Source organism: Trachemys scripta, chromosome 2 (genome assembly GCF_013100865.1).
Source record: "Trachemys scripta elegans isolate TJP31775 chromosome 2, CAS_Tse_1.0, whole genome shotgun sequence".
Lineage (NCBI taxonomy): Eukaryota > Metazoa > Chordata > Testudines > Emydidae > Trachemys > Trachemys scripta.
In genome coordinates this window covers 54,786,127-54,812,284 of record NC_048299.1, presented here as the reverse complement: position 1 = coordinate 54,812,284, position 26,158 = coordinate 54,786,127, and the positions used below count along the sequence as shown (strand labels likewise).

At 40.4% G+C, this 26,158-nt stretch overlaps 1 protein-coding gene across 4 annotated transcripts in view; it reads left to right on the top strand.

Annotated features, from left to right (window-relative positions):
* The window catches only part of SNX13 (sorting nexin 13), a 156,721-nt gene that overhangs the window by 98,159 nt on the left and 32,404 nt on the right, over positions 1-26,158 (top strand). For all 4 annotated transcript variants that reach the window (XM_034760567.1, XM_034760568.1, XM_034760566.1 and 1 more), the window contains 5 exons: positions 4,952-5,056; positions 7,076-7,208; positions 10,970-11,007; positions 16,498-16,567; positions 23,264-23,403. In XM_034760567.1, coding sequence (XP_034616458.1) covers positions 4,952-5,056; positions 7,076-7,208; positions 10,970-11,007; positions 16,498-16,567; positions 23,264-23,403 — 486 coding nt within the window. The remainder of the gene's footprint in view (positions 1-4,951; positions 5,057-7,075; positions 7,209-10,969; positions 11,008-16,497; positions 16,568-23,263; positions 23,404-26,158) is intronic.

The window sequence follows — 26,158 nt, the reverse complement described above, 5'->3', positions numbered from 1 at the left end:
TTAAAAATTAATATTTGCCACTCCAGGCTTGTATTAAACTCCCAAGACTACAGCTTCTCTCTGACCTTGGCTTGATAAATGCTGCCACCACCCAAATGCAAAACCCCTTTTGGAACCCAGGAAGACGCACTTGGGAATTCCTTTCTGTGGGGTACCCTCAAGCCCTTTCACCCCCGCTCCAGGGAAGAGCTGAGAAAGAAAACAAAGGAAATTAGCTGTTGCCACCAGCTAATTAAATAACATATGCACAAATTTCTTAGAACACCAAAAATCCAATCCTGTTCTTAAAAAAAGGTAAATTTTATTAAAAACAGTAAGAAAGAAAAATACATCTGGAACTTAGGCTTTTGCTAGCTTTTAAAAGAGCAGTTCCAAAAATCAAGCACCCAAAATAGCTTTCTTGGGGTTCAACTTAACGGTTACAAGCAAACAAAAGCATCTGGGTTTAGCACAGAGGATTCCATAAGCCAATAAGAAATAACCCTACTCGTGTCTTTCTAGACATTCCCTAGTTTACTTACATATCTGAGGCTTCAGGTAAGTAGGTTCGAGGTATGAATCGATAATCTATAATCATACCTGGCTTAAAGCTGTTTACACCATTGCTGCTCTGTGTCTCTGCTCTCCGGAGCACAACAAAACCCAGACAAAGGGAAGTTTTTTCCCAATTTTAAAAAGTTCTAGCCCTCCCATTGGCTCTTTTGGTCAGGTGCCCACTCCATTTCCTTTACCTGGGGGGCCTTTGTTAACCCTTTACAGGTAAAGCAAGCTGAGAACAGCCACCAAGAGGGACTTTATAGCTAGCTGGCTGGCTGGCTGGGTGTCCATAAAAGCTCCCCCCTTCCCTTCATTTATCACAGCAGGTTAGACAAATACCTGTCAGGAATGATCTAGATAATACTTAGTCCTGCCATGAATGCTAGATGACCTCTCAAGGTCCCTTCCAGTCCTATGATTATATGAGTAAACTCTTCTTATGTGCTTCTAAAATTCACTCACCCTGTCTCACACAGATGTCTTCAACAAATTTCTATCCAAATCTTTTATGTAATATTTCTTTATCAGCACATTTTCCCTTCAGTTATATAATGAGAGTCTTTCACTTGTTTTAAATACATACCAGGTTGGTGTTGACGTTGACCAGAAATTGTTGTCTTTTGAAGCTGATTGGTGGGCAGATACGGTTTGGTAGCTGTAGTCCAGGTTGGATACACACAAAAAATACCTCTGTCATAATTAGAACCGTTCTATGTAGAAATCAACTATTGAATTAACTTGGAGACTGGTAGTCTTTCTCCTGGGTTCCTTCAGAGGTGAGACACATTTTCTCTATGGAGTATATTTATATTCTTGTTGACCATATTGTACAATAATTATTAAGAAGACTTCGGTTTCCTGTATCCTCCAACTGGTATATTTCACAAACAGCAAATTCACAAAACACATGAAAACAAATTATGTATTATTTTAAATTTTTTTTAAAGTATGCCTTAGTATTACTTTACTTTTTACAAAAACAGTTTGAAAGCACTCAAATGTATTCTTGAGATGATTTTCCACATTTAATACTGGATAATAATTTAGAAAATTTCACGATACATGAATGAAGATATTGAGAGGAATTTGAACGGTCTGTTCTCCCCCTTAGAATCATAGACTCATAGGACTGGAAGAGACGTCAAGAGGTCATCTAGTCCAGTCCCCTGCACTCATGGCAGGACTAAGTATTATGTATACCATCCCTGAAATGTGTTTGTCCCACCTGCTCTTAAAAATCTCCAATGAGGGAGATTTCACAACCTCTCTAGGCAATTTATTCCAGTGCTTAACCACCCTGACAGTTAGGAAGACTGTATCAAAAGCTTTAATAAAGTCAAGATATACCACATCTACTACTTCCCCCCCATCCACAAGGCTTGTTACCCTGTCAAAGAAAGCTATCCGGTTGGTTTGACACAATTTTTTCTTGACAAATTCGTGCTGTTACTTAATCACCTTATTATCTTCTAGGTGTTTGCAAATTGATTTCTTAATTATTTGCTCCATCATCTTTCCGGGTAAAGAAGTTAAGCTGACAGGTCTGTAATTCCCCGGGTTGTCCTTATTTCCCTTTTTATAGATTGGCACTATATTTGCCCTTTTCCAGTCTTCTGGAATCTCTCCTGTCTTCCATGACTTTTAAAAGATAATCGCTAATGGCTCAGATATCTCCTCAGTCAGCTCCTTGAGTATTCTAGGATGCATTTCATCAGGGCCTGGCAACTTGTAGATATCTAACTTGTTAAAGTAATTTTTAACTTTCCCCCCTATTTTAGCCACTGATCCTAGCTCATTTTCACTGGCATTCACTTTGTTTAGATGTCCAATCTCCACCAATCTTCTTAGTGAAAACTGAAACGAAGTCATTATGCACCTCTGCCATTTCCACATTTTCTGTTCTTGTTTTCCCTCCTTCATTGAGTAATGGGCCTACTCTGTCCTTGGTCTTCCTCTTGCTTCTAATATATTTGTAGTGTTTTCTTGTTACCCTTTATTTCTCTAGCTAGTTTGATCTCGTTTTGTGCCTTGGCCTTTCTAATTTTGTCCCTACATACGTGAGTTATTTGTTTATATTCATCCTTTGTAATTTGACCTTAGTTTCCACTTTTTGTAGGACTTTTTTTTTTTTTTTTTACATCATTGAAGGTCTCCTGGTTAAGCCAGAGTGGTCTCTTGCCATACTTCCTATCTTTCCTACACAGTGGGATAGTTTGCTCTTGTGCCCTTAATAATGTTTCTTTGGAAAAACTGCCAACTGTCTTCAATTGTTTTTTCCCCTTAAACTTGTTTTTCAAGGAATCTTACCTACCAACTCCCTGAGTTTGCTAATGTCTGCCTTCCTAAAATCCATTGTCTTTATTTTGAATCTAGAACAGCCTCTCCCCTATTAGCTTTCTCTACCTTCTGAAATAAAAAATTGTCTCCAATACATTCCAAGAACCTGTTGGATAATCTGTACCCTGCTGTGTGATTTTTCCCAACAGATATCTGGGTACTTGAAGTTCCCCATTACCACCAAGTCCTGTGTTTTGGATGATTTTGCTAGCTTAAAAAAAGCCTCATCTACCTCTTCATACGGGCTAGGTGGTCTGTAGTAGACCCCTGCCATGACATCACCCTTGCTTTTTCCCCTTTTATTCTTACCCAGAGGTTTCAACCAGTTTGTCTCCTCTTTCCGTCTCAACCTCAATCTGATTGTGTACATTTTTGATATATAAGGCAACACCTCCTCCCTTTTTTTCCCCTACCTGTCCTTCCTGAGCAAGCTGTACCCTTCTATACCAATATTCCAGTTATGAGTATTTTCCCACCAAGTCAGATGCCAACTATATCATAGTTGTGTTTATTTACTAGCATTTCAAGTTCTTCCTGCTTATTCCCCATACTTCTCGCATTAGTATAGAGACCTTTAAGATACTGATTTGATTTCTCTCCCGCCCCTCAGTTCTGTCTTGGCTCCACCTTATCCCTGCTATAACAGCCTATGCTCCCCCCAGATATGACCCTTCTCCCAAGTCTCCATGTTTTTAAGTTGCCTGTGGGCTTTGGTCACCTGCCCCCTTCAAACCTAGTTTAAAGCTCTCCTCACTGGGTTAGACAGTCTGTATCCAAATATGCTCTTGCCTTTCTTGATAGGCGGACCCCATCTCTGTTTAGCAGTCCTTCTGCCTGGAACAGTACCCCGTGGTCAAGGAAGCCGAAGCCCTCCTGGCAACACCATCCATGCTGCCAGGCATTCAACTCTAGGATGCATCTGCCTCTGCCTGGGCCCCTACCCTTGACCAGAAAGATCGAAGAGAACACCCCTGTGCTCCCTACTCCTTCACTCTTAGTCCCAGAGCCCTGTAGTCACTCCTGATCTGCAGAGGGTCGTACCTTGCAGTATCATTAGTGTTCACGTGGATGAGTAGCATGGGGTTCTAGTCAGAGGGCCGGATGATCCTCGACAATCTCTCTGTAACGTCTCGGATACAGGCCCCTGGCAGGCAGCATGCCTCCTGGGCTGCTATGTCAGGGCGACAGATGGGTGCCTCCGTCCCCCTCGGAAGAGAGTCACCAACCATCACTACCCTACGTTTCCCCTGGGAATGGTGGCTGCAATCCTCCCAGCCTTGGGGTACATGGCTTTCCTCTTCAATCTTTTGGGGGTGATTCCTCATTGCTCATTGCCAGGGCACCATAATGGTTTCCCATCACCATGGTGGGTGGGTTGGTAGTTGGGGTGGAGCACTCCCTGCTGCCAGAGGTAACCAGCTACAGGGGACTGCTGTCACACCACCAGGTGAGGAGGATATGGCTCTGTCACAGGGAGGACACTGGCAGCTTCCTCAGCCTTGGATGTCTCCATATGACTACTCTCAAGGAATTGCTCATGGGCACGAATGCTCCTCAGCCTAGCCACCTCCTAATGTAGCTCTCCTGCTTCCTGAGAGATTCCACCAGCAGGCACCTTTCACACTGGATGGTTCCCCCCCCAGTTTGACTTTCTGAGAGTGGGAAATGCAGGCCACAGTCTCTGCAAATCCACACCAGGATCTAAGTTGAGGCATCAATGGTTAGGCTGTCTGTCTGGGTACAGGCACAGGTGGAGGAGACAGGAGCAGCGTTGGCACTAGCGATGCAGCCCTTCCTAACCATAGCGATTATATTCCGTCTTCCTCCCACAAACCTCCCTCTCAAACTCCTCTTTGTGATCCCCTTGATTCATATACCTCTCATTAACTGAATAGCAGCTGTATGCACAGGGCATTTTTAGGTTTGATTTCAATAACTGTTGCAGAGTTATTACTTTGTGTGTTTCTTATTTATAGCCCTATTTTGTATTAAGGCTGGGGTTTAATTTTTTCAAATGGAGTGGTGTTGGTTTTTTTAAGTTAAACCCTACACACATTGATTTAGATCTCTGTGACAGGCATCTCCAAGAGTTAATATTGATGACTCCTTGGTAGCAAAACTGGCAGAAACATTGAACCATGAGGAACCAACACCTGAAATCTTCGATGACATTCAGAGAAAGGTATAACATATTCACTCTTTATTTAACAGGAATTATTGAGACTCATTACAGCAAAGTGGATTGATTTAAATCAAAATGATTTAAATTACTGAATGTAATAATGATTTAAATCAGCAAGCAGGAAACCTTGATTTAAATAGTTGATGTTAGTCATGTTTTGCTTTTGTATTTTTTAGTTAAGATGAAAACAACAAAAAACCACCTTGTTTCTTATTTGTGATAACCATTAAAACATATGGACTTGCAATTGAATATAGCCTTCACACTAAACTTGGTGGTACTTGGTACTAACCAGGAAGATATAATATATCTATACTCATTTAAGTAGCTATGTAGCTTGACTCACATTTATTCAAATTCTTAATTTTGACTTTTTTTATTGTTAGAAAATGATGAATGATTCATTTTTATTAATAAATTCTATTTCCTGTGGTTTTGTCAAAACAGCATTTTAATTTGAAGAATTAAATAAAGCTACCTTAAATATGCTGGATACATAAAAGTTGATCAAAAACTGATATATTAAAGGAAATATTATCTGTAGTTAGTGAATTGAACTGATTGTTTCTGGTCACCATGTCCTTCAAGATTTTAGAACTGGGTTAGCTTCATCCTCCTGGACCTAGTTTTTTATTCATAGAATAGAAGAAGAAAACAAGCATTCCTGCTTTTTCAAATCCCAATTGGTTTCTTAACTTTGAATGGATTAGTCATTGAATTGAAGTAGTTGAATAATCTGACATGAAGAAAATATTCTTTCTACCCCTGCAGAAGAAACTAGTGCTGTCAAAAGCTGGTTTAACCCTTCATTAAAGGCTGGTTCCAGGTGCTTAACTAGTGACTTCCACCTGTTCAGGGGTTTGACTTTCTTTACAACTGGGTGGCAAACATACTGATTAATACTTATTTTTGTATTTAATTTAAATGATTTTAATAGATTATAATAAATTTAGGCCTTAATATAGGCTATCAAATTCAAATTTAATTTTGAATAACTTTATTTGATTAAATAAGTCTGTAATTTAATTTAAATTAAAAAAATCATAGATTTTTATTCCCTCCTTACCTCCCCCCACCCTTCTACCAGATTTATTGGCAACAATCAAACTTTTCTTCAATTTTAGATTAGTCATCCTATGCTGTTTTACAGTTCCAGTACACAGACCTCATAACTAGTTCATTGTTTTAAAAACAAGTGGGGAAAAAAGATGTACATATGATAGTAATTTTTTGGCATTGTTTAAGTAGGGTGATATTGATATCTGTGTGTTAAAGCTCCAGTTTAGGAAAGCATCCTGATTGAGGACCCATTTAAACATGTGCTTAAGTCCCATTACTTTTAATAATATCATCAAGGTAAGGATGGGTTAGTATATTTTTGTTCCTGAGCTAGGAAATTTTTAGGCAAGTTTTTTTGCAAGTACACCTCTATCCCAATATAACACGAATTCTGATATAACGCGGTAAAGCAGTGCTCCGGCGGGGCGGGGCTGCACACTCCAGCAGATCAAAGCAAGTTTGATATAACGTGGTTTCACCTATAACGTGGTAAGATTTTTTTTTGGCTCCCGAGGACAGCGTTGTATTGAGGTAGAGGTGTATGTTGCTATTGCAATGAATAACTTCCAGAAATGCTGTTAAAATATTAGGGCGCTTTTAGATGTGAAAAAAGGTAAAATATATCTACAACAAAGGGGGAGACATTTTTTAATCTTTTTACTGGTAAGCAAGATTTTGTCTGGTTGAGCAGATATTCTCTATACTTTCAAAGGGCAATATTATTAGAACCAGTAATATCACACCTTGTTTTAAAAGTGCATTGTTAACTGTGCTTCATGTGAACCAAAGCATTTGTATAATACAGCAACAGGATTTAAAGAAAACCCCCAAAAAGGGAGTGCATGTGAGAGATGATGTGTTCACATAAACAATTTGTCATGCACATTTTAATAAAAATGTGTGTTTAGAAACTTATGTTAACTATTAGCTTTGGTAATCTTGGTATTTTAAATCAATAAGGTGTATGACTTGATGCTGCGGGATGAAAGATTTTACCCTTCATTCAAACAAAATGCTCTGTATGTGCGCATGTTAGCTGAACTGGATATGCTGAAGGATCCTAGTTTCAGAGGATCAGATGATGGGGAAGGAGGTAAGGTCATGAACAATTACTTTTCCTTTTTAGCCTTGTATTTCCACTTAAATATTAAGCAGTCAAGCAATCAGAATTTTCAGTCTGACTTTTCAAATAATAAATGTATATTGGTTTGCTGTATTTCTTTCCCACATTCCGTTCTACATGGCGGTCATGTCCTTCAAGATTTTAGAACTAGTTAAAGCTCATTCTCTTGGACTTGTTTTTTTATTGATAGAATAGAAGAGAAAAACAAGCATTCCTACTATATGTGGAGTTCTGAAAGAGTTACACATTTTATTTAACTTTACTAACTGATGTTAAACAGTATTTAGATTCATTTTATTAAATTAAATGTATACGGTATGTCACAGATGCTAAACTTCTAGATAAATTGTAATCCAGTTATTGGTATATATTTAATAGCTATCTTTATCGCTAATCCTTGTGATGAACTGAAACTTGAGATTTTTACATTTAGATTCCTGATTTAGCTGATTTTATATAAAGCGGAGTGAAAACTTTCCCACTAGAGGCACTGAGTAAAATAAATATATAGCTTTAACTCAGATTTTCTCCAGATACGTTGCATGAAGGGAAGTGATGAAGTTTGCCAACTCACTTCCAAATGTAATCTCTATTGTGATGTCATTATGTCCTGACATATTAAGCAATATGGCTCATTTTATAAAAGTGTGTACACTGTTGTGCACATGAGTACACATGCATTACGTGTGTACCACTTATTTGTGAGTATAAAATGAAAATGCATGAGATGAGTGTTCTGAAGGCTCTCTAAAATTTTAAAAATGATCACTACTATAGCCACTCCTAAACAGAAAGTGCTAGATTCCATTGAGGAATAAAGGTCTTAATTCAATAACTAGTTAAAACCTTGGTTTTTATAGCTTCAGGCCATTGTTCCTCATCTCTGTATCATCTGGCCTGGGAATAGCTCCCTTTTTTATTTTATATTTTTATCTCAGACTATGATCCTGTTTCCTGAGTTGTCTTTCTAGATTATACAGATTTAGCCCCGTTTTTCTCTTATGACTTATACAAAATGATACAGGGTTTGAGGATAACTAAACTTATATCACAATTGATCCTTACCAATATAATGGAGGCTTTTAAAAAAAAACCAATCTAGATGCTAAAATGTATATCCATATAAACAAAGTAGAGAAACAGCTGAAGATGAAAGATGTAATTATTGTGTACTTTTATGCCCTCTAGTGGTGTTCTCTAGCAACATCTATAGAAGAATAAATTGGAGACCTGTTTGATGTCATCATTTATACTTCTGCCAAAATAGTTTTTCACTACAATATATTGTCCAATGTTTGTCCAGTTTTAAATAGCTCAGTTGACGGGGCTTTCCCGATTGTCTTTGAGAAGGTCGTGTCAGTGAAACACAACCCAGGGTATTCTGTCAACTTTTCTGCTTCATCCCCAAACTATTTGACATACCTTTATATCTACCCATTATTGTGATTTAGAGTTTTCATGTTTATTATATCCTTTTTAGTTATTTGACCCAGCTTCACAATCTAGTTCTTACAATTCATATTAGTGACTCTGTTCCATTAATAATTTTGTTTCCTCAGAATTCTCTTCCATTTGTGGACATCTCTCTATTATTGAAATGCTCCATGAATGAATGTAGTGTTCTAGGTGTTGTCTCACAGTGCCTTATAAACAAGGAACTATGTTATCTCCAAATTTGATATTGAATGCAGTTTTGCTAGCATTTATTCTCTTTATTTTGATATTTCTCATTATTTTATATTAATAAAAATTAGTGATAAAATTGATTACCACATCTTAGTTCCATTCATGAGAGAAATTGGACAATACCATTTTTTCTATGGTTCCAGAATAAAATTCTTTATTTTAAAATCTTTGTTTCTTTGTAGGCTCTAGAATGATGAATAGATTACAGAAATTTCCTTTAACTGATGTCCTGATATTGTTTTGGCATTCATTAAATCACATTCCATGTTTGGTTTTTGCTGCTAGCCGACTATTTGTCCAGATATTTCATAATGAAAGCCAATTCGTGGCTTTCTCATGGTACAAACAAGGTGGCTTTTTTGTCCTTTTATGATGAGGCAAGAATAACAAAGTAAAGAAGAGCTAACATTTCCTTGTAGACATGAGTGTGGGACTTCCTTTGTGTGTATGCTAGCCCCAAACAAAATCCTTTGTTAGTGGGATGTGCACTGAGAAACTTTAAGCAAACAAAGTTTTTACATGAAATAAATAGCAGGTTAATACAACTTTCAAACACATGCCATAACAACCAAACATCACACGAATCCAAGTGCGTTTGGCTATTTATGTTCATGATAAAATCCCTTACACTTCTAACATATAACCAACCACAAATGTGTATGCCAAAGGATGGCTATAGAGAGATGTGATGGTGTGTGTGTGTGGGGGGGGGGGGAGAGGATGGCAGGTAAGTGAGGAATGGGGGAATTTGGGCTTTATGTATGAAGAGGGGGAAGTGGTGCTTTATGTTGGGTGACAGGTAAAGGATGAAAAGGGAAGAGGAATTCTGAGGTCAGGTCTACACTACAAACTTACATTGGTATAATTATGTTGCTCAATGTTGTGAAAAATCCACACCCAGAAGCGATGAAATTATACCAACCTAACCCCCAGCTTAGACAGCGCGATATCATTGGGAGACATATTTACTGCCTCTCGCAGAGGTGGAGTAATTACGCTGATGGGAGAAGCTCTCCTATCAGCACAGTGGCATCTTCACTGAAGCGCTACAGCGATGCAGCTGTGCTGCTACATGTAAGTGTAGATCTGTCCTGAGCAACTACTGGATAGTTGAGCAAAGTTTCTCTCTGCATCCCCCACCCCTGCCAGTACTTCTGTGTGCTGTTGTATGGTGTACCTGGGGAGCTGACCTGGGTTTGTGAGCATATGGGAGGATGGGGGTTGGGAGGAATGGATCGGGAAATTGGGGACTTAAAGGATAGCCTTCAGCCCCCCAGCAAGCTGTTTCCTTGCTTTGTGCTACCCTTGTAAGAATGATGGCCAGATGCATAGGGAACTGGACTGGAACATGGGAGACCAAGGTTTGGTTCCTGGCTCAACCACAGACTTCCTTTTGAGACCTTGGGCAAGTCACTGAGGGCTTGACTACACAAACAATTAGTGAGTGATAAGCTGGGGTGTAAATCTACCATAGCCTGCTGCCATTTGATCTACTGCCATTTCAAAACAGAACTTTTAGTGTGTGGTAGCAAGGTCCAATTGGACAATTAGCATGCAGTAGGCTAGTGCAAGGTAGTTTTACAACGCAACTGGTCATGCACTAACTGTTTGTAGAGAAAAGCAGCTCTGTTGTCCCAAGTAAAGTTAGTATGTTATGTTTGGAGACTAAATTCAATAGTTAATGTAAAATATATAGGGATTTTAGTCAAACGTAAGGTTACTTTCATATTTGCACTTTTAATGCTTGAGCATCTATGATGACTCCATGTGATACCCTGAACCTAAAATCACAAATTGTTCTGTAGTGTATGAATACTCTGTTCTTTTCTAGCTGCAGGTGCACACACATTTTCATTTAGATGTTGTGGTTGGAACCCTTAGGAGCTTAGACACTTGGAATTGGGTGTGTGCCACAAATCATTTATTTTTCTTTAATGTTTTGTTGTGTTTCAGCTGAGATCATTTTATTTCTATTGCATGACTCTTAGATGCAGCAACAGTTTAGAAAGTATTTTCTGAATTCTAAATTGATTTTTTTCCTGCAGAATCTTTTAATGGGTCCCCTACAAGCAGTATAAATTTGGTAAGTGCCTTGGGCTTTTTTCAACATTATAGAAGCCTTATAAAATAGTTTAAAGTATGTAGACATGAGGGTTTTGATTTTACTGCAGTTGCTTTTCTGAAAACATAAGCCTACCTTCCTGTTGAACTGATTAAGCAAATCTAAAACTGTTCATTTATCCACAGAATACAGATTTACTTTTCAGCCCTTTCCCTGTGTTTTAAAACATGTACAATTTATTATTCTGTCTCTCATGGAAATGGGACACATTCATCTACAATTATTTTAATTTATGTAGAAACATACGTTCATTCCTAAATGATTTCTTAAGCAGGTATGAGCTTAGGTGAAAATGAAATACCTTTTACATTGATGGAGCACCTTGAAACCATGCAAATCTACAAGGAATAATTTTTTGAAAAATAATACACCTATGAAATTGTAAGGTTGCTAGAGATGATTAGCTTTCAAGATATGGCTTGAACAAATTTAGAAGTTTGTAAATGAAATTCTAAATTCTGATTTACATTAGTTATACAAATAATTGTTCAAAATATATAAATATCAATCTTGCAGATTTCAGTAGTTTCCCTTTAGAATAAAAGTTTTGAAATAGTTAATCAGAACTGAAGAACCAGTTCAATTATTTGACTCCTGTAATTTTTAATAAATATTTGTAGCCATAAAGTTTGTATGTGTTCCAAGCTGCAGCCCACGAAAGCTTATGCTGAAATAAATTTTTAGTCTCTAAGGTGCCACAAGTGCTCCTGTTCTTTTTGCGGATACAGACTAACATGGCTGCTACTTTGAAACACATATGTGAAGGTTATAGTTATGTGATAAACTTGTTTATCATACACTTTTGAGCCCCTTACCTGCCCTTTTGCCACTATTTTTTTCCAACAGGACTTATTCTAACATTCCAAATCCCTAAGCACATTCCACAGCCATTTAAAAAAAAAATCAGCCTGCCCAAGTATGCTTCCTCCTTTTCCTCTCGGTGTGTTCCCCTAAATTACAGCTGGCTGAGGCCCAAGCAAGATTTAGCTGTGCTCCTGTGACCGTTTTCTGTACGTAAGTGTGGTGACTTTGGGTAGGTCTACACTTACCTCCGGGTCCGGCGGTAAGCAATCGATCTTCTGGGATCAATTTATCGCGTCTTATCTAGACGCAATAAATCGATCCCGGATCGATCCCAGAAGTGCTCACCGTCGACGCCGGTACTCCAGCTTGGCGAAAGGAGTATGCGGCATTGACGGGGGAACCTGCCTGCCATGTCTGGACCCGCGGTAAGTTCGAACTAAGGTACTTCGAATTCAGCTACGTTAAGAATTGCGTACCTTAGTTCGAAGTGGGGGGTTAGTGTGGACCAGGCCTTTGAAGCCCATCTCTGTTCTCAAGGAAAGAGATGGGAACCTTATACACTGGGGCTCAGCCCTTACTGCAAGTCTGGAAAGGTCTGAAATCTGAATGTGAAGGCATTACTTTTCATGGCTAGCAAATGTTCTAGGTTGTTCTTTAGGGAATTCTTTGACTCTCTCAGAGTCTCTACAGTGTGATTCATCATAACCTAGTTACCTGGCTATAAAGGCAGAGGGATACAAACACTAGTCCTCACATTTAACTTGACAGCTAGTCAGTTTTAAAAAATGAATTGAAAGTAGTTTATCATTCTACATATATCTTGGAGTTCCCCTGCCAATTTTTGTGGTTTTGCAATCATATTTTCTTTTTCTTCTCATCTGTTATGTAAAACACACAAAAACAGGGGAAACTGACTAATCAACTGTTAAAAGGAAATGGTCTATATATAATAGACATCAAACACATAAAATAAAAACTAGAGAAAAATAATTCAGCTGAAGTAATCTTACTGTAGCATGTACAGTGTCGGTTATAAAATTTCACACAACTATGATTTCTATATTGATTCTTTTAAAAAAAAAAAAAAATTTCCTCAATAGTTTTTCTGTGTGGCAGTGGTAGTATTATTTTATTAATATTGGCAAATCCTGAATATTTGATGGGGGTAAGGAATGGTGGATTTATTAGTCTTGATGCTTACCCGCATAACTTAATCATAGCTTCCCCAACCATAATTAGTGCAGCCACCCCAAACTAAAGCAGGTATAAAACCTTGATAGTTACACAATTATGTATTATCTGCATGTATATGAATTCGGTATTAAACTTTTAAAATATCATTTACTCTTTGATTACCACATTTCATAATCTCATTGTAAAAATGATTTGCTCACAGTGTATCAAGGACATGTTAGTGGTGGGATATGCTATTATAAAAAAGGTCTGCATATGTTGAGGAACTTTTTACTTTCTTAGGTTTGTAACATTTAATGCTATTTCTGGTTTGCAGTGCTTGTGCAGTGGATACCAGTGGATTTTTTTTTTTCTGGCTGAGTTTCATTTGTGGAATATATCTACTCAAATAATACAGCTCCCTTGTGTCACTTAGTTACATAAAGCAGAACAATCTATGAACAGGAAAAAAGTTACTTCTAAGGTCGCTGACTTGCAATATTTTGTAGCTCACGGCAATACATTAACTGGTGACAAAATATTTTTTTTGCATTTGGATTAATTTGTGCTTCATTAAATGTAATTTGTATAAAACGTTTTTATGTAAAACTATTTCTAATTTTAAATGTCCTAATATCTCTAACAAAAAACCCAAATAACCCCACCCAGCACCCCCACACCTTCTTACCTATTGTGGTAAATAATCATAGAGTAACCATAATGTGTTCCGTTTACTCATTCATCAGTGCACTTGCCAGCATGGCCAATCTAGTTAAGTGGTTGCTACCATTTCCATTATAAAACTACATTTTTAGCAGTTTATAACTTGATCATAAGAATGTATTTCAGACTTATTTGGAGGACAATCTCAGCCTAAGAGCTAATTTTTGTAAATCAGTTGTTTTAGATTCTAGATGGTTAGAGCAAAGTATATTTTTGTACCTTATGTTTAAGATAATTTTAAAATACAATATTGATGTATCTTAACTTTTTGCAGTTGATTTATATTGTAGCTGAATCTTACCTGATATATTGAAATATAGTCTAATGATTTGAGATGATGTACAGAACCATTGATAAATAGTTATTGTGCATGTACTGCAAATTGTTATACAGATATTATCTAAATGGGTCCATAATATAGAATTTACACTGGTGGTGGTAGTGGTATTTTTTCACATCATATCTCTTCCAGAGGTGTATGCTCTTGTGCCTATAAAAATTACACAAATATTAGCTTAATGGAACTGAATCAGGTTTCAAAGCTAGAAATATACAGTTGTGAACATAAACTAGATATCTGTGCACACATAAAGCTGTTCAGAAGTTTAACTGGTTATTGGTTTGTATAGATGAATAATATGCACTTACACATGTACACCTAATGTGCACATTTATTAGTTAGGGATTGGAAAATCTGGACATGGTATCCTTGCCTCCTTTGGACATCAGTACATGTAAATACCTTTAATGTACTGTTTCTGTCTTCCCTATTTTTAAAAAATACAGTAACATTAAAACTTAAAATGTTTTCTTTCTTGTTTCTCTCTTTGTGAACACAATTGTCCCCACACTTTTTGCACTTGCAGATAATTTGCAGCCCCAAATCTAGTTCATTAGAAATCTATCCAAGAACAAATAAGTTAACTGGGTAATTAATAATATCAAATAGCTGTAAAATGTGTTCTTAATGAAATCATGGTGTGATGGGGTTCCCTCTCCATTCATGATGCCTCCTGCTGGTTGCTCTGACAACTAGCTCTGTCTTGTGCTGCGCCCTCCTCAGTAGTCTCTTCATCCATCGTCTTCTCTCTGTATGTGTCATCTCACACGCTCGGTACTGCCGCTTCAGGTCTATGGCTTGGTCCTCCAGTCAGGTCACTATTTCCTTCCCCTTCTAAGGAAATCGCAATCTTTCCAGACCAACTGTCTGGTGTCTCCAGCGCCCTGAGCCACTACCCAGTGGCTGGTAAGGGAACCCAGGCCCACCCTCTACATTGGGTTCCAGTCCAGGGACCTGATAACATGCAGCCTAGGCCTGAACTGCCTTTGACCTTGCTGCTGTTTCCCTGGGCTTTTTTCTACTTAACTGGTTCTCCCTTTCTCTGGGTTTGCCAGCTTCTCCACTCCCTCCTCTCAGAGAGTCTGTGCAGCCTGCCTTCCTGCAGACTCATACTCTCTGGAAAGGGGGAAGAGTGTAACTGCCCTTCCCTAGCTGCCAATCTCTACCCTCTTGCTAGCTACCTGGCTTTCTACAGGCCCTGCCTGTTCCTGCCCAGGTGAGCCCATTCCTCCTCAATTAGCTCCCTGGCTTGCAGCCTGATTAGTAGCTTGGGACCCATCTGGCCTCACCCAATGCTTGCAAGGCCAGATGGGTCCCAAGCTACTAATCCTTGTGGGTTGCATACCCCAATACACATGGGCACTTTTGTGGGTCACAGATTGTGAACTGGGAGACAAGGCATCAACCCAACTGACAGTGTACTCCTACATATGACATAAGGACAAAAATCTCTTGCTGAGGAATATTTTGTCTACTCTTAGTTCAATTAAAAGGATGTAGTTCTTTCATCCAGTTCATCAACTTATGTAATATTTTTTACTTATTTTGACAGAGAAGAGAGTAGTGCAATATGTGAAGCAACAGTATATAACATTTATTAATTCTTGATACCAATATCTACTATATCTATAATATTATTTTGCATTTGCAAATGCTCTATAAAAAGAGGGTACACGTAGATCAGATATAAGGCTAAGATTTAATGGGTATTTTTAGTAAAGTCATGGACAGGTCATGGGCAATAAACAAAAATTCACTGCCCCATGACCTGTCCATGGATTGTATTGTATACCCATGACTAAATCTTGGATGTTCTGGGGGGCTCCGGGGCACCCGCTGGTGCTGGGTTGAGTACTCCAGGGCGCCCGCTGTTGTTTGTGGGTGGTGGCTCTGGGACGGGGGCAGTACAGCTAGCTCTGGGGGGGCAGTACAGCTGGACCTAGAGTCAGGCGCACCAGCAAGCTGCAGAAGTTACGGAGGTCCCAGAAAGTCATGGAATCTGTGGCATCGCAGCCTTATCAGATGAAAACCTAAATCTGTTGTTGTTGTTGTTGTTGTTTTTGGCCAGGAATAAGGCTAGAGATGAAGGTGTGACAAATGTAGTGGTGGTAGTCATCAAATTGTGAGGTTTTTTTGTTTTTTGTTTTTTTTGTGGTGTTCTTTTTTTAAAGATAGCGAAGATCTAATAGAAATTAGTAGAAGTGAAACTTCTTAAATAGGGGCTCAACATGAAAACAGAAATTGTAGTTGTCAGATATTGGAAATATTTATAATTTTAATACTATTTATGTTTATAAAACTGTTCCATTCAAAACTGTGAATTAAGTGCTTTAAAATTAAATAAGTAGATGAATAAGCAAAATCTCTTTCCAAATAGAGGGATATACCTATGATCTTTTTATTCCCTCCAGTCCTTAGATGACCTTTCAAATGTCTCTTCTGACGAGTCAGCACAACTACATGCATACATTTCAGATACTGGTAAGTGATTTTATTGCAGTGATGCTTACTTCTCTTTTTCCTCTGTTGTTTTTGAGCTTCTGTCATTTAATATACATTTTTTATTTTAATTCTAATGTTCTAATGTTAGTGAACTAATTATAGGTCCCCTTAAATCCTAATCCTTTCTCTTTTTCCTTTCTGTGTCTTAAACATTTGTTTTCATGTTTGTTGCTGATGAAATCATTGTAATCCAGAGCCTCATCAAATTCATATTGTAATTGTAGACCGTGCACCTAATGTACTAAAATGGGAGACTTAGTTGTGCAGCATATCATACATTTCAAAGTCTCTCTACCACTAATAATTAGAAGATCATCCATTAATTTTAATTCACTTGACTAATGTACCTTACTACTCTCGATTTGATTTTAAAATTTAATTTATCCACTTCTAGCAGTTCTCTTTTTCAGTCAAGCAAATCCTGTTCTTAAGTGTTCTCTTCTGTACTATAACATCTTCAGCAATCTTGCTGTAAAGATTAAGTGAGACAGACTTTCACAGCTAGAGAATGAGCTAAATCTTATGCTGCAGTAAGTGTTAAGAATGGTTCTCATATCAGCTCTTCAAAAATTAAAGAAGGTTTAATTGCTGTTACAATTAAAATGTAGGTGTTCAATAGGATTGCTCTTTAATGGTATCAAATGCGTCATATCTTCTGTTCATGTTATGCTACAGCGGTAAGATTGTCATTGTTTCTTCATTTGATCTTATTACAATACTAATATTTGATTTTTGGCCTGGTATCAGGGTGCTATTGGGAAAACTGTTAGTATTTTATTCTTTCTTGGCCATTATTGCAGACAACAGTTCCCTCAGTGCATTTGACGGTTTCACTATATGGATACTAAAACTTTTGCAGTGAGATATCTTTAAAACCAGAGATGACAAGTGTGTATTTTTGTATGCCTTTTAGATTTGGTTATTGGGTTGGGAGGTTTTTCTATGTGCCTATGTAGATTTTAGTGAAACTCCCCTTTTAGTATACCAGAACACCAGCTCTTGACTTCTCTAAGTGCTCTAAAATCCTCACAGTTACTGAGATTGCCTTGAGATTTTGTTTTCCTCATGGGGAGAACAGGGATTGGTCAGTGATCCAGTTTGGAAGCCATTTGAATAGGGAGTTCCTGAGGTACAGCTTCCTGAAAAAAACAATTTTTCTTAAAGTGGTCATGTTTTAGTGATGATTGTTTGTGCACGGATAGAGATAAACTAGGTCTCCATAGCACCAGCGTCCCAAACACTTGAGTTACTCCAACATAGTGCATGCCACACTTAGCCATTCGGGGAAAATCAAATTACAACATTATTACCCAAAGCGTTTGGTTCTTGAACATGTCAGCTATATAAGTGCTTGGTGGCACACCACAAAGATTATGCTGTGCATGCAGAGAGAGCAAAGCTAATTAACTTGTTAATGCCTGAGTCACAGGTACTGAATGGCTCAAAGGGGAACGTTCCAACCATCAAACCAGGCACTGAGAGTTCAAATCTAACCATTGGCAGAAATCTTAAATTATTAAAGCAGGCATCTGGTTCGATCAAAGTTTTTGTTTTGAGGAAATGTAGTCAAAGTAAAGCAGGATATTCAGAAGGTGCTGAAACTGTTTTTGAAGCAAAAATAAATTACATATGCAAATATTTGCTGGGAGGGGAAAGTGAAGGGGTGGAAGAGTTTTGGGGAATGGGGGGAAAGTATTTAGAGTGTAACAAGGAGAGAGGGATTATGGGGGGCGTTGGGACACTGGGAAGTGAGAATGTGAGAGTGAGTGGGGAGGCTTGGGGAGAATAGGGATGGGGCACTTGTCAACCTGACATTCCCCTCCCATGTGTGCCAGGATCTGGGGGTCAGTATCACTTGGGGTGGTCTGAGCCTCTCTGACTGCCGTTGAGTGTGTCACGATCTTGGAGGCCCTAGCCCACATAGAGGGGATTTGACCCCCCCCCCACCCCACTCCCAATCTTCCCACATGTGAGCCTCAATATGGGGGAACTTAATCTCTTGGGAGTATCAGCAGTTCTCCTTGCCCCACCTCTGTGAGCTAGGGTCTGGATAGTCCTGTCTCTCAGTGGATCTCTGAGTCCCTCTCCTTGCCCCTATATAAACAAATATTTTTGGAGGGAAAGGCTGAAGGTGATGCAGATTTAAATATCTGAATTCCAGAAGATAAATAGTTAAGATGCACATCCACCCTATGTGGGGTGGAGAGGGCTGGTTGTGATGTGTGGAGGAGGGGCGGACTGGGTGGGCCTGGCACATGGCTGGGGAAGCCTGGCAGAAACAATGGCAGGAGTGTCCCAGCTAGGGTGGGTAGTGGGAGTGAGGGGCCTACCTCTGTGTGCAGCTCAGGCCACGTAGCCAAGGTAGCTTGTGGCCCTCCAGTAAACTGCTCTCTCTAATGTGTGTACACAGTAGCATAGGGAAGGGGACAGCAAGGAAGAACTTCTTAAATGGTAATAGCTTCTAGAGCAGGGGTGGGCAAACTTTTTGGCCCGAGGGCCACATCTGGTTGGGGAAATTGCATGCAGAGCCATGAATGTAGGGCTGGGGAGTGTGGGGTGTGGGAGGGGGTGCATTGTGCAGGAAGGGGCTCAGGGCAAGGGGTTGGAGCAGAGGAGGGGTGTGGGAGGGGTGTGGTGTGGGAGGGGCTAGGGTGTGGGGGGGTGTGAGGTGCAACAGGGGGATCAGGGCAGGGAGCTGGAGTGCGGGGTGCAGGAGGGGTTCGGCTCGGCGCCACTTATCTGGAGTGGCTCCGGGGTGGCAGCGGCATGCACTGGGGCCAGGGCAGGGCCCTAGCCAATGGGAGCTTCGGGGGAGGTTCCCACAGGCAAGGGCAGTGTGCAGAGCCCTCTGGCCTCCCCTCCCTCAGGGGCCGCAGGGACGTGGTGCCAGCCTCTTCTGGGAGCGGTGAGGGGCCTGTGGCGCCACGGGGGTGGCAATCCCGCGGGCTGGATCCAAAGCCCTGAGGGGCCTGATCCAGCCCTGGGGCTGTAGTTTGCCCACCCCTGTTCTAGAGTGCCAACTACTGGCTTAATTAGATGGAAAGGTGAACTGGAATTGAGGATGGGGTGCATGGTGGGGGAGGAGATCCAGAAGGAGACACACATCAGTCTTCTCTCAGTTGCTTAAAGTTATTGTAACTGCCATGTAATAAAACTGTCAAGGTTTTGGGACATAAACTATGGATGAGATTTCTCTCACCGTTCTTGTTAACGATTACACATTGCAAACATTTCAAAGCATAACCATTATCCCTTTTTCACTCAAACAAAATGTACAGGATGGGGGACGAGTATTGAGGAATCACATAGCAACAGTGTGAACTGGGACTATTACTAGCTTTGTCACTGACCTGCTGGATGACCTAGGGCAAGTCATTTCACCTCTCTGTGCCTTTGTTTCCCATCTGTAAAATGGGGATAATGATGTAAAATTCTTTGTGACATACTCATGAAAATCACTATATTAAATTACTCCCAGGGGAATTCTGTCTCACTGCACATGCGCAGAATTCTTTGCTTCCCTGCAGAAAAATGATTTTCTGATGGGGAAGCAAAGGAAGCTGCAAAAGCAGTCATGTACCACTTCTCAACAGCGCAGGTGTGTTGTTTCAGGTATCCAGAGCAGTCAGCGGAGAAGTTAATCACTGGGGAGAGGGGATGGGGCGCCCCAGCCAGTGGCTCCTGCCCTATGCCAGGCTCAGCTGCTAGTCCCAGCTGGGCTGGGGAGGATGGGAGTTCCTCTTCCTCCACAAGGAGTGACCAGGGCTGAGTCAGACCCACCCCAGAAACCTCTCCAGCTGCTGGAAGCTCCATGCCCCCTGTCCCCATCACTCCTCAGCCATCGGGGGGAGGGGTCACTGTACAGAGCTACTCCCCCATCCACCCACCTCATGCCCAGATCACCCTGCCATTTCTCACCCCCTGCACCTAGCCCCCCCACTGAACCCCACACTCAAACTCCCCTCCTCCCCAGCAAGCCCCACACCACCTGGACCACCGTGACTCGCTCCTCCCACCCCACCGAGCCCCAGCAAGCCAGCATCCAGACATGCACCCGGACACCCCTGTCCTCGCTGAGCCCTCCAAACCCAGACTATCCCTGCTGAGCCCCAGCCATCTTCATCTGGACCCCCCTGCAGAGTTCCATTGCCTCTGCACTCAGAACCCACACCTCAACGAGCCCCTATTCATTCAGATTCCCTGCACCTTCCATCAAACTGCACCCAGATAGCCCTACACAGAACCCTATCACGCCACACCGGGGTCTCCCCACACTAAGCCCCTCCACACTTGGATCCTGCTGGGCTAAGCCTGCCTGCCTAGTGTGCTTGACATGGAGTTCTGTGCTTCCCACTGCCATGCCAGAGCCTCCACAGTTATTTATTGACAAATAAAATTTGCAGAATTTTGCAGAACTTTAAAATATTGTGTGCAGAATTTTTTATATTTTTGGCACAGAATTCCCTCCAGAGTAATATTAAAACTAAAAATTTTTTATTGTTATCTCGCCACAGTAGCATATCTGCTACAAACTAAGTGAGAACTACAGCTGCTTAAATGACCACTGACTCCTACCAACAAACATTTCTCTTTCTGTTTAAAAAGCTAGTAAATTCAATGGCAGAAAACATCGTTAACAGAGAGTTAAGATTGCTGGGTGATAGATTGTGCTCTTTCAGAACATCAAGTTCAGCAAAACTCAACCTTCTAAAACCTGAGTACTCATAACTGCAGCTGAGGTCAATAGAAGCTCTGTCCTGAACATATGAATTTCTATAAAATGTCAAATAAGGTTTCTCAAGTAGAGCACCCAAAATTAGTTGACACTTCTGACAATATTGGCTTTAATCTCAGTGCCTCCGTTCCCTGTTTATAAAATGGGAATAATACCTCCTTATTTCACAGGGTTGTAGTGAAAATAAATTCACAATTAAGACATTATGATGAAAGAATTTCCCATGAGGAAATTAATATTTCTGTATTCAGAGAAGGGTTTGGATAGCGTGCAGTAAATAATGCTACACAATGAATGATGAGGATAAAAGAAAATATTGAAGAGTTTCCCATTCAGTAAGCACATCCTTTTTGCTCATTGAATGAGGCAGCAGTCCTGTGAAATAAATAGCATGTAATCATGTAATTAAAGACTTTATCATAATACATATACACAAGGAGGCAAAATTAAAGTTGCAGGGGTAACCTTAATTCTGATATTTTGTTGCTTTTGAGTGCTTGACTTTTTGCAACCCGAACATTTTTCGTACATTTTTTTAATCTAATTTTCTAATTTTAAAAATTGTAAAAAGAAACATCATTATGTGGAAACATATTGACCCTCGTATGGGCCTTCAACAATGTTGGAATCTTTAGATCTACCCCATAGTTCTCTAACACTTGGGGTAATGGGATAACCGGTAGCAGCAGAATGCTGTTGTCTTATGTGTGTACCTGTTACTAAAGTGGGTTGGAGATGCACGATTTGCCAGTTTCACAGTTGTTTTCTAGACAGCAAAAAAATGTTGAATAGTACGTTCAAGTCCAGGTTCTGCAGGGGAGTGTACTTAGTGGTAATGGACCTTTTGCTCCTGTCTCTCCCCCTCTTCACCCAGCTTCCCCCTCTCTCTCCTTTTGCCCCTGTCCCCAGGGCAGTTCCTGCCCTATCCCTGCCCCCTCCCACCCCCTCTCTCTCCCTTCATTGAGGGCACAGGAAAGACAATCTCCCTTCTCTTAGTTCCTGTGCCCAGTGCCACAATGGCTCCTGGCAGCTGGGAGGAGCAATTGCAGAATAAGTCCTGTACAGCCCCTATATTCCCTGGATGGGGCATACTCGCGTATTCTGTGGGAATGATACATGTGCAGTCCACTAGGCTTGTCGGGGCTTTGAGGGGATGGAGCACATGAAATGATACAAGTTAGTTTCCAAGCTCTAACAGGTTTCTATTGATCATGTATGAACTGTGATTTTTTTTCCTAAAGGCTTATATGACAGCCAAATTTGGGTGAATCTTTGTGAGGATAACAAAAACTGCTTCCCTGACACAAGTGCTACCCCCTGCAAATGTAAGGTCCCTGTTCCATGGCATGGCAATGCTAAAGCTTCTTGATGAATGGTTTTAAGATATTTTTTTAACATGGTCAAAATATTTTTTCACTACCTGTGTTCTCAGACTCAGCTGAGCTGTTTTAGCTGAAACTTAAAACAAAACAAAATTCCAACCCAGATGGTCTAAGTTTGGCCAAGTTATAAGTAACTGAAAACAGGGTCTTATAATGGAAAGTGTCAAGCAACTTTATCTATAGGCATCACTATCTGCATCCCGCCTGTAATTGCGGTTCATCTTGAGCTACTTGACTCCTTAGCTTGAGGTGGGTGTGTGTGTGTGTGTGTGTGTATATATATGTGTATGTATATATATATATATATATATATAACTTGTATAACTTTCTTCTAAGCTAAAGATCCATGCTTGCACAATATGGGATTCTCTGGAGGATGCCACCTACAGAGGGTTTATTGCTTGCATCCATTTTTGTGTCCAGGTCTGTCATTTCAGATGTTTCCATTTCATGTCTCTTGTGTCCTTTCGTCTTCCTCCTTGTTTGTGTTTCTCTTCCCTCTTCATTTTTGTTTTAAATTACTAGTCTATGCTGACTTTAACCCATATGCTGTGGCAGGAGTATGCAATGACCATGGCAAGACATATGCACTGTATGCGATCACTGTACATCGGAGAAATCCAACTAGTGAAGAGATATGGAAAACGTATCGTCGTTACAGTGACTTCCATGACTTCCACATGAGGATAACTGAACAGGTAACTGATCCCATAGAGACGGTTTAATATTATGACTGTTTATATCTTTGAAAGGCATGATTGTGTCTTAGCAGCTGTAACGTTGTTTTAGAATTGGCCACTGAAAGTTGATATAACTTTGTCACTTGTGTGGCCTTAATTCAGGGGTGTGCAAATTTTTTGGCCAAAGGGCTACATCTGGGAATAGAAATTGTATGGCAGGCTGTGAATGCTCACAGAATTGGGGTTGGACTGTGGGAGGGGGTGTGGGCTCTGGTTGAGGGTGCGGTCAGAAATGAGGAGTTCAGGGTGCAGGAGGGGGCTCTAGGCTGGGGTGGAGGAGTAGGGTATGGAGGGGGTGTAAGCGCTCCAGTTGGGGGTGCAGGCTCTGGGGGGGGGCTGGGGATGAGGAGTTTAGGGTGTAGGAAGGTGCTCTGGGTTGGGACCGAGGGGTTCGGAGTGGGGTTGGAGTATGGGAAGGGATGCCGTCTCCGGCTGGGGGTGTGGGCCCTGGGGATGAGGGATTTGGGGTCCAAGAGGGTGCTACAGCTCGGATTGAGGGGTTCAGAGGGCGGGAGAGTGATCAGGGCTGGGGCAAGGGATTGGGGCCCAGGAGGGTCTCAGGAGTGCAGGCTCTGGGCAGCGCTTACCTCAAGCAGCTCGTGGAAGCAGCGGCCATGTCCCCACTCTGGCTCCTATGTGGAGCCATGGCCAGGCAGCTCTGTGCGCTGCCCCATCTGCAGGCGCTGCCCCTGCAACTCCTATTGGCTGCAGTTCCGGGCCAATGGGAGATGCGGGGGCAGTGTGAAGAGTGGAGCCCCCTGGTTGCCCCTACACGTAGGAGCTAGAGTGGGGCTATGCCGCTGCCTCTGGGATCCGCGTGGAGCGGCCCCCGACCTTGCGTCCTGGCTACAGCGCTGGAGTGCAGCAAGCTCCAGACCCATGCCCCCAATATGTTGTCAGGCAAAACAAGTGTTCATCAAGTAGGACTATTGAAAACTGTTGAAAATTGTATTAGACAATGAATTTCTATTTGAATTTATGTGCTCTTGTGTAATATATAACTGCATTTTCTCATGATTAATGTTAAGAAAGATTTGCACTGAGCCTTATACTTACATATTTTTAAAAAGGAAATCGTTTTTTGTATATTCGTGATTGAAGCCTTTTTTTGTATTTGGTCAAGTAAAGAGATACTTTTCATAGATGTCTTTAGAATTAACCACCAAAGAATAATGAAAAAAATTGTATTACCTTCAGAATTATTTGGTTGATGTGTTTTAATAATTTTTCTATAGAAAATTAAGTAATGTTCACAGTGGAACTGTAGTCGGTATGGAACAGCTCTTTAGTTCATTTGTTGCATTTGTCACAGAGCTTAAGAAATAAAAACTGAGCTTGGGAAATGGGCCATTTAGGTCTTTAAGTGAAATGCTAAGGATCTGTGAGGTCTAGGAAGGGGACAGCTGTTGGCAGTTCTATATACTATTAGACAATCTGCCTTTTATTGCTTTGCCTGTATTCTCATACTCTTAACCCCCATAAAATAAAAGAAAAAAATGCAAAGACTTGTAATTCACCAGCTGGTACAAAGTAGAACCTGCTCACATGAATAAGTGTTAACAACACAATGCTTTTAAAGAAGTCAAATGCTTTTGAACCACATCTTAGTAGCAGTTGAGATTATTGACTATATAAATCCTTTAACTACTCAAAACTGTTGCTCTGTAGCATACATTTACTCTATTTTTTGGTAACAGAAGTGTAAATAGGTTTGAATACTCTAATGAGAGTTCTCTGTGGCCATGTCAGCCTTTATAGGGTCAAAATAACATTTTAAAATGGAAATGGCTAACTTCTTGAAGCGTAAGCATATATATATACACACTAGGAATGTAGAAGTTTAATTGGTTAACCGATGAGCTTGATGCTTATCGGTTTCAGTTAACGATTAAACTCAGCTGCTGGCCCCGCGTGCCTGGGGTCCTGGCTGCTGGGACCCCACGTAAAACATGGGGGTTCTGCAGCACCCCCGCACCTCTAGTTCCCTGGTTAAACCTTTAACTGATAGAATTTTCATTGGTTACACAGTTATCTTTTTTACATACTATTTACATCCCTAATATACACATACATATAGTGTTCTCGTACTCGTACAATTTATATTTAATAATTTGTATATGTACATAGATTACGTATTTTTTTTTTTTTAGATTATAAAAACTGTTATCAGAGTTGGACATCTCTGACTCACTGACTAGCAGGGGATGTAGAATAATATATTTCAGTGTATCAATTTTGCACCCCTTCCTCTCTGCAGGATTAATATCTATTTAAAAAAAAAAAAAAAGACATACCACACCCTGAATCCATGAAGCTGAAACAGCTGTGTTAGGTGTAGATATTTACTTTTTAGTGTGTTTTTTGGGTTGAGCTTCTATTAGCATCTTTTGTTTTCTGAGTTTCGTGCTGCATCTTGAAAATACTATAGGGTTGCTTCCAGTTTCTAGACGTTAGTGTTTTAATAAATTCTGAGAAGTGCCACTGAAACCAACTAACCATGCTTGATAGCCTATTTTCCACTTCCAGGGCTTCTGATTAGTCTAGTTTTAACAGGGTACACCTCTACCCCGATATAACACGAATTTGGATATAACACGGTAAAGCAGCGCTTCGGGGGGGCAGGGCTGCGCACTCCAGCGGATCAAAGCAAGTTCGATATAACACGGTTTCACCTATAACCCAGTAAGATTTTTTGGCTCCCAAGGACAGTGTT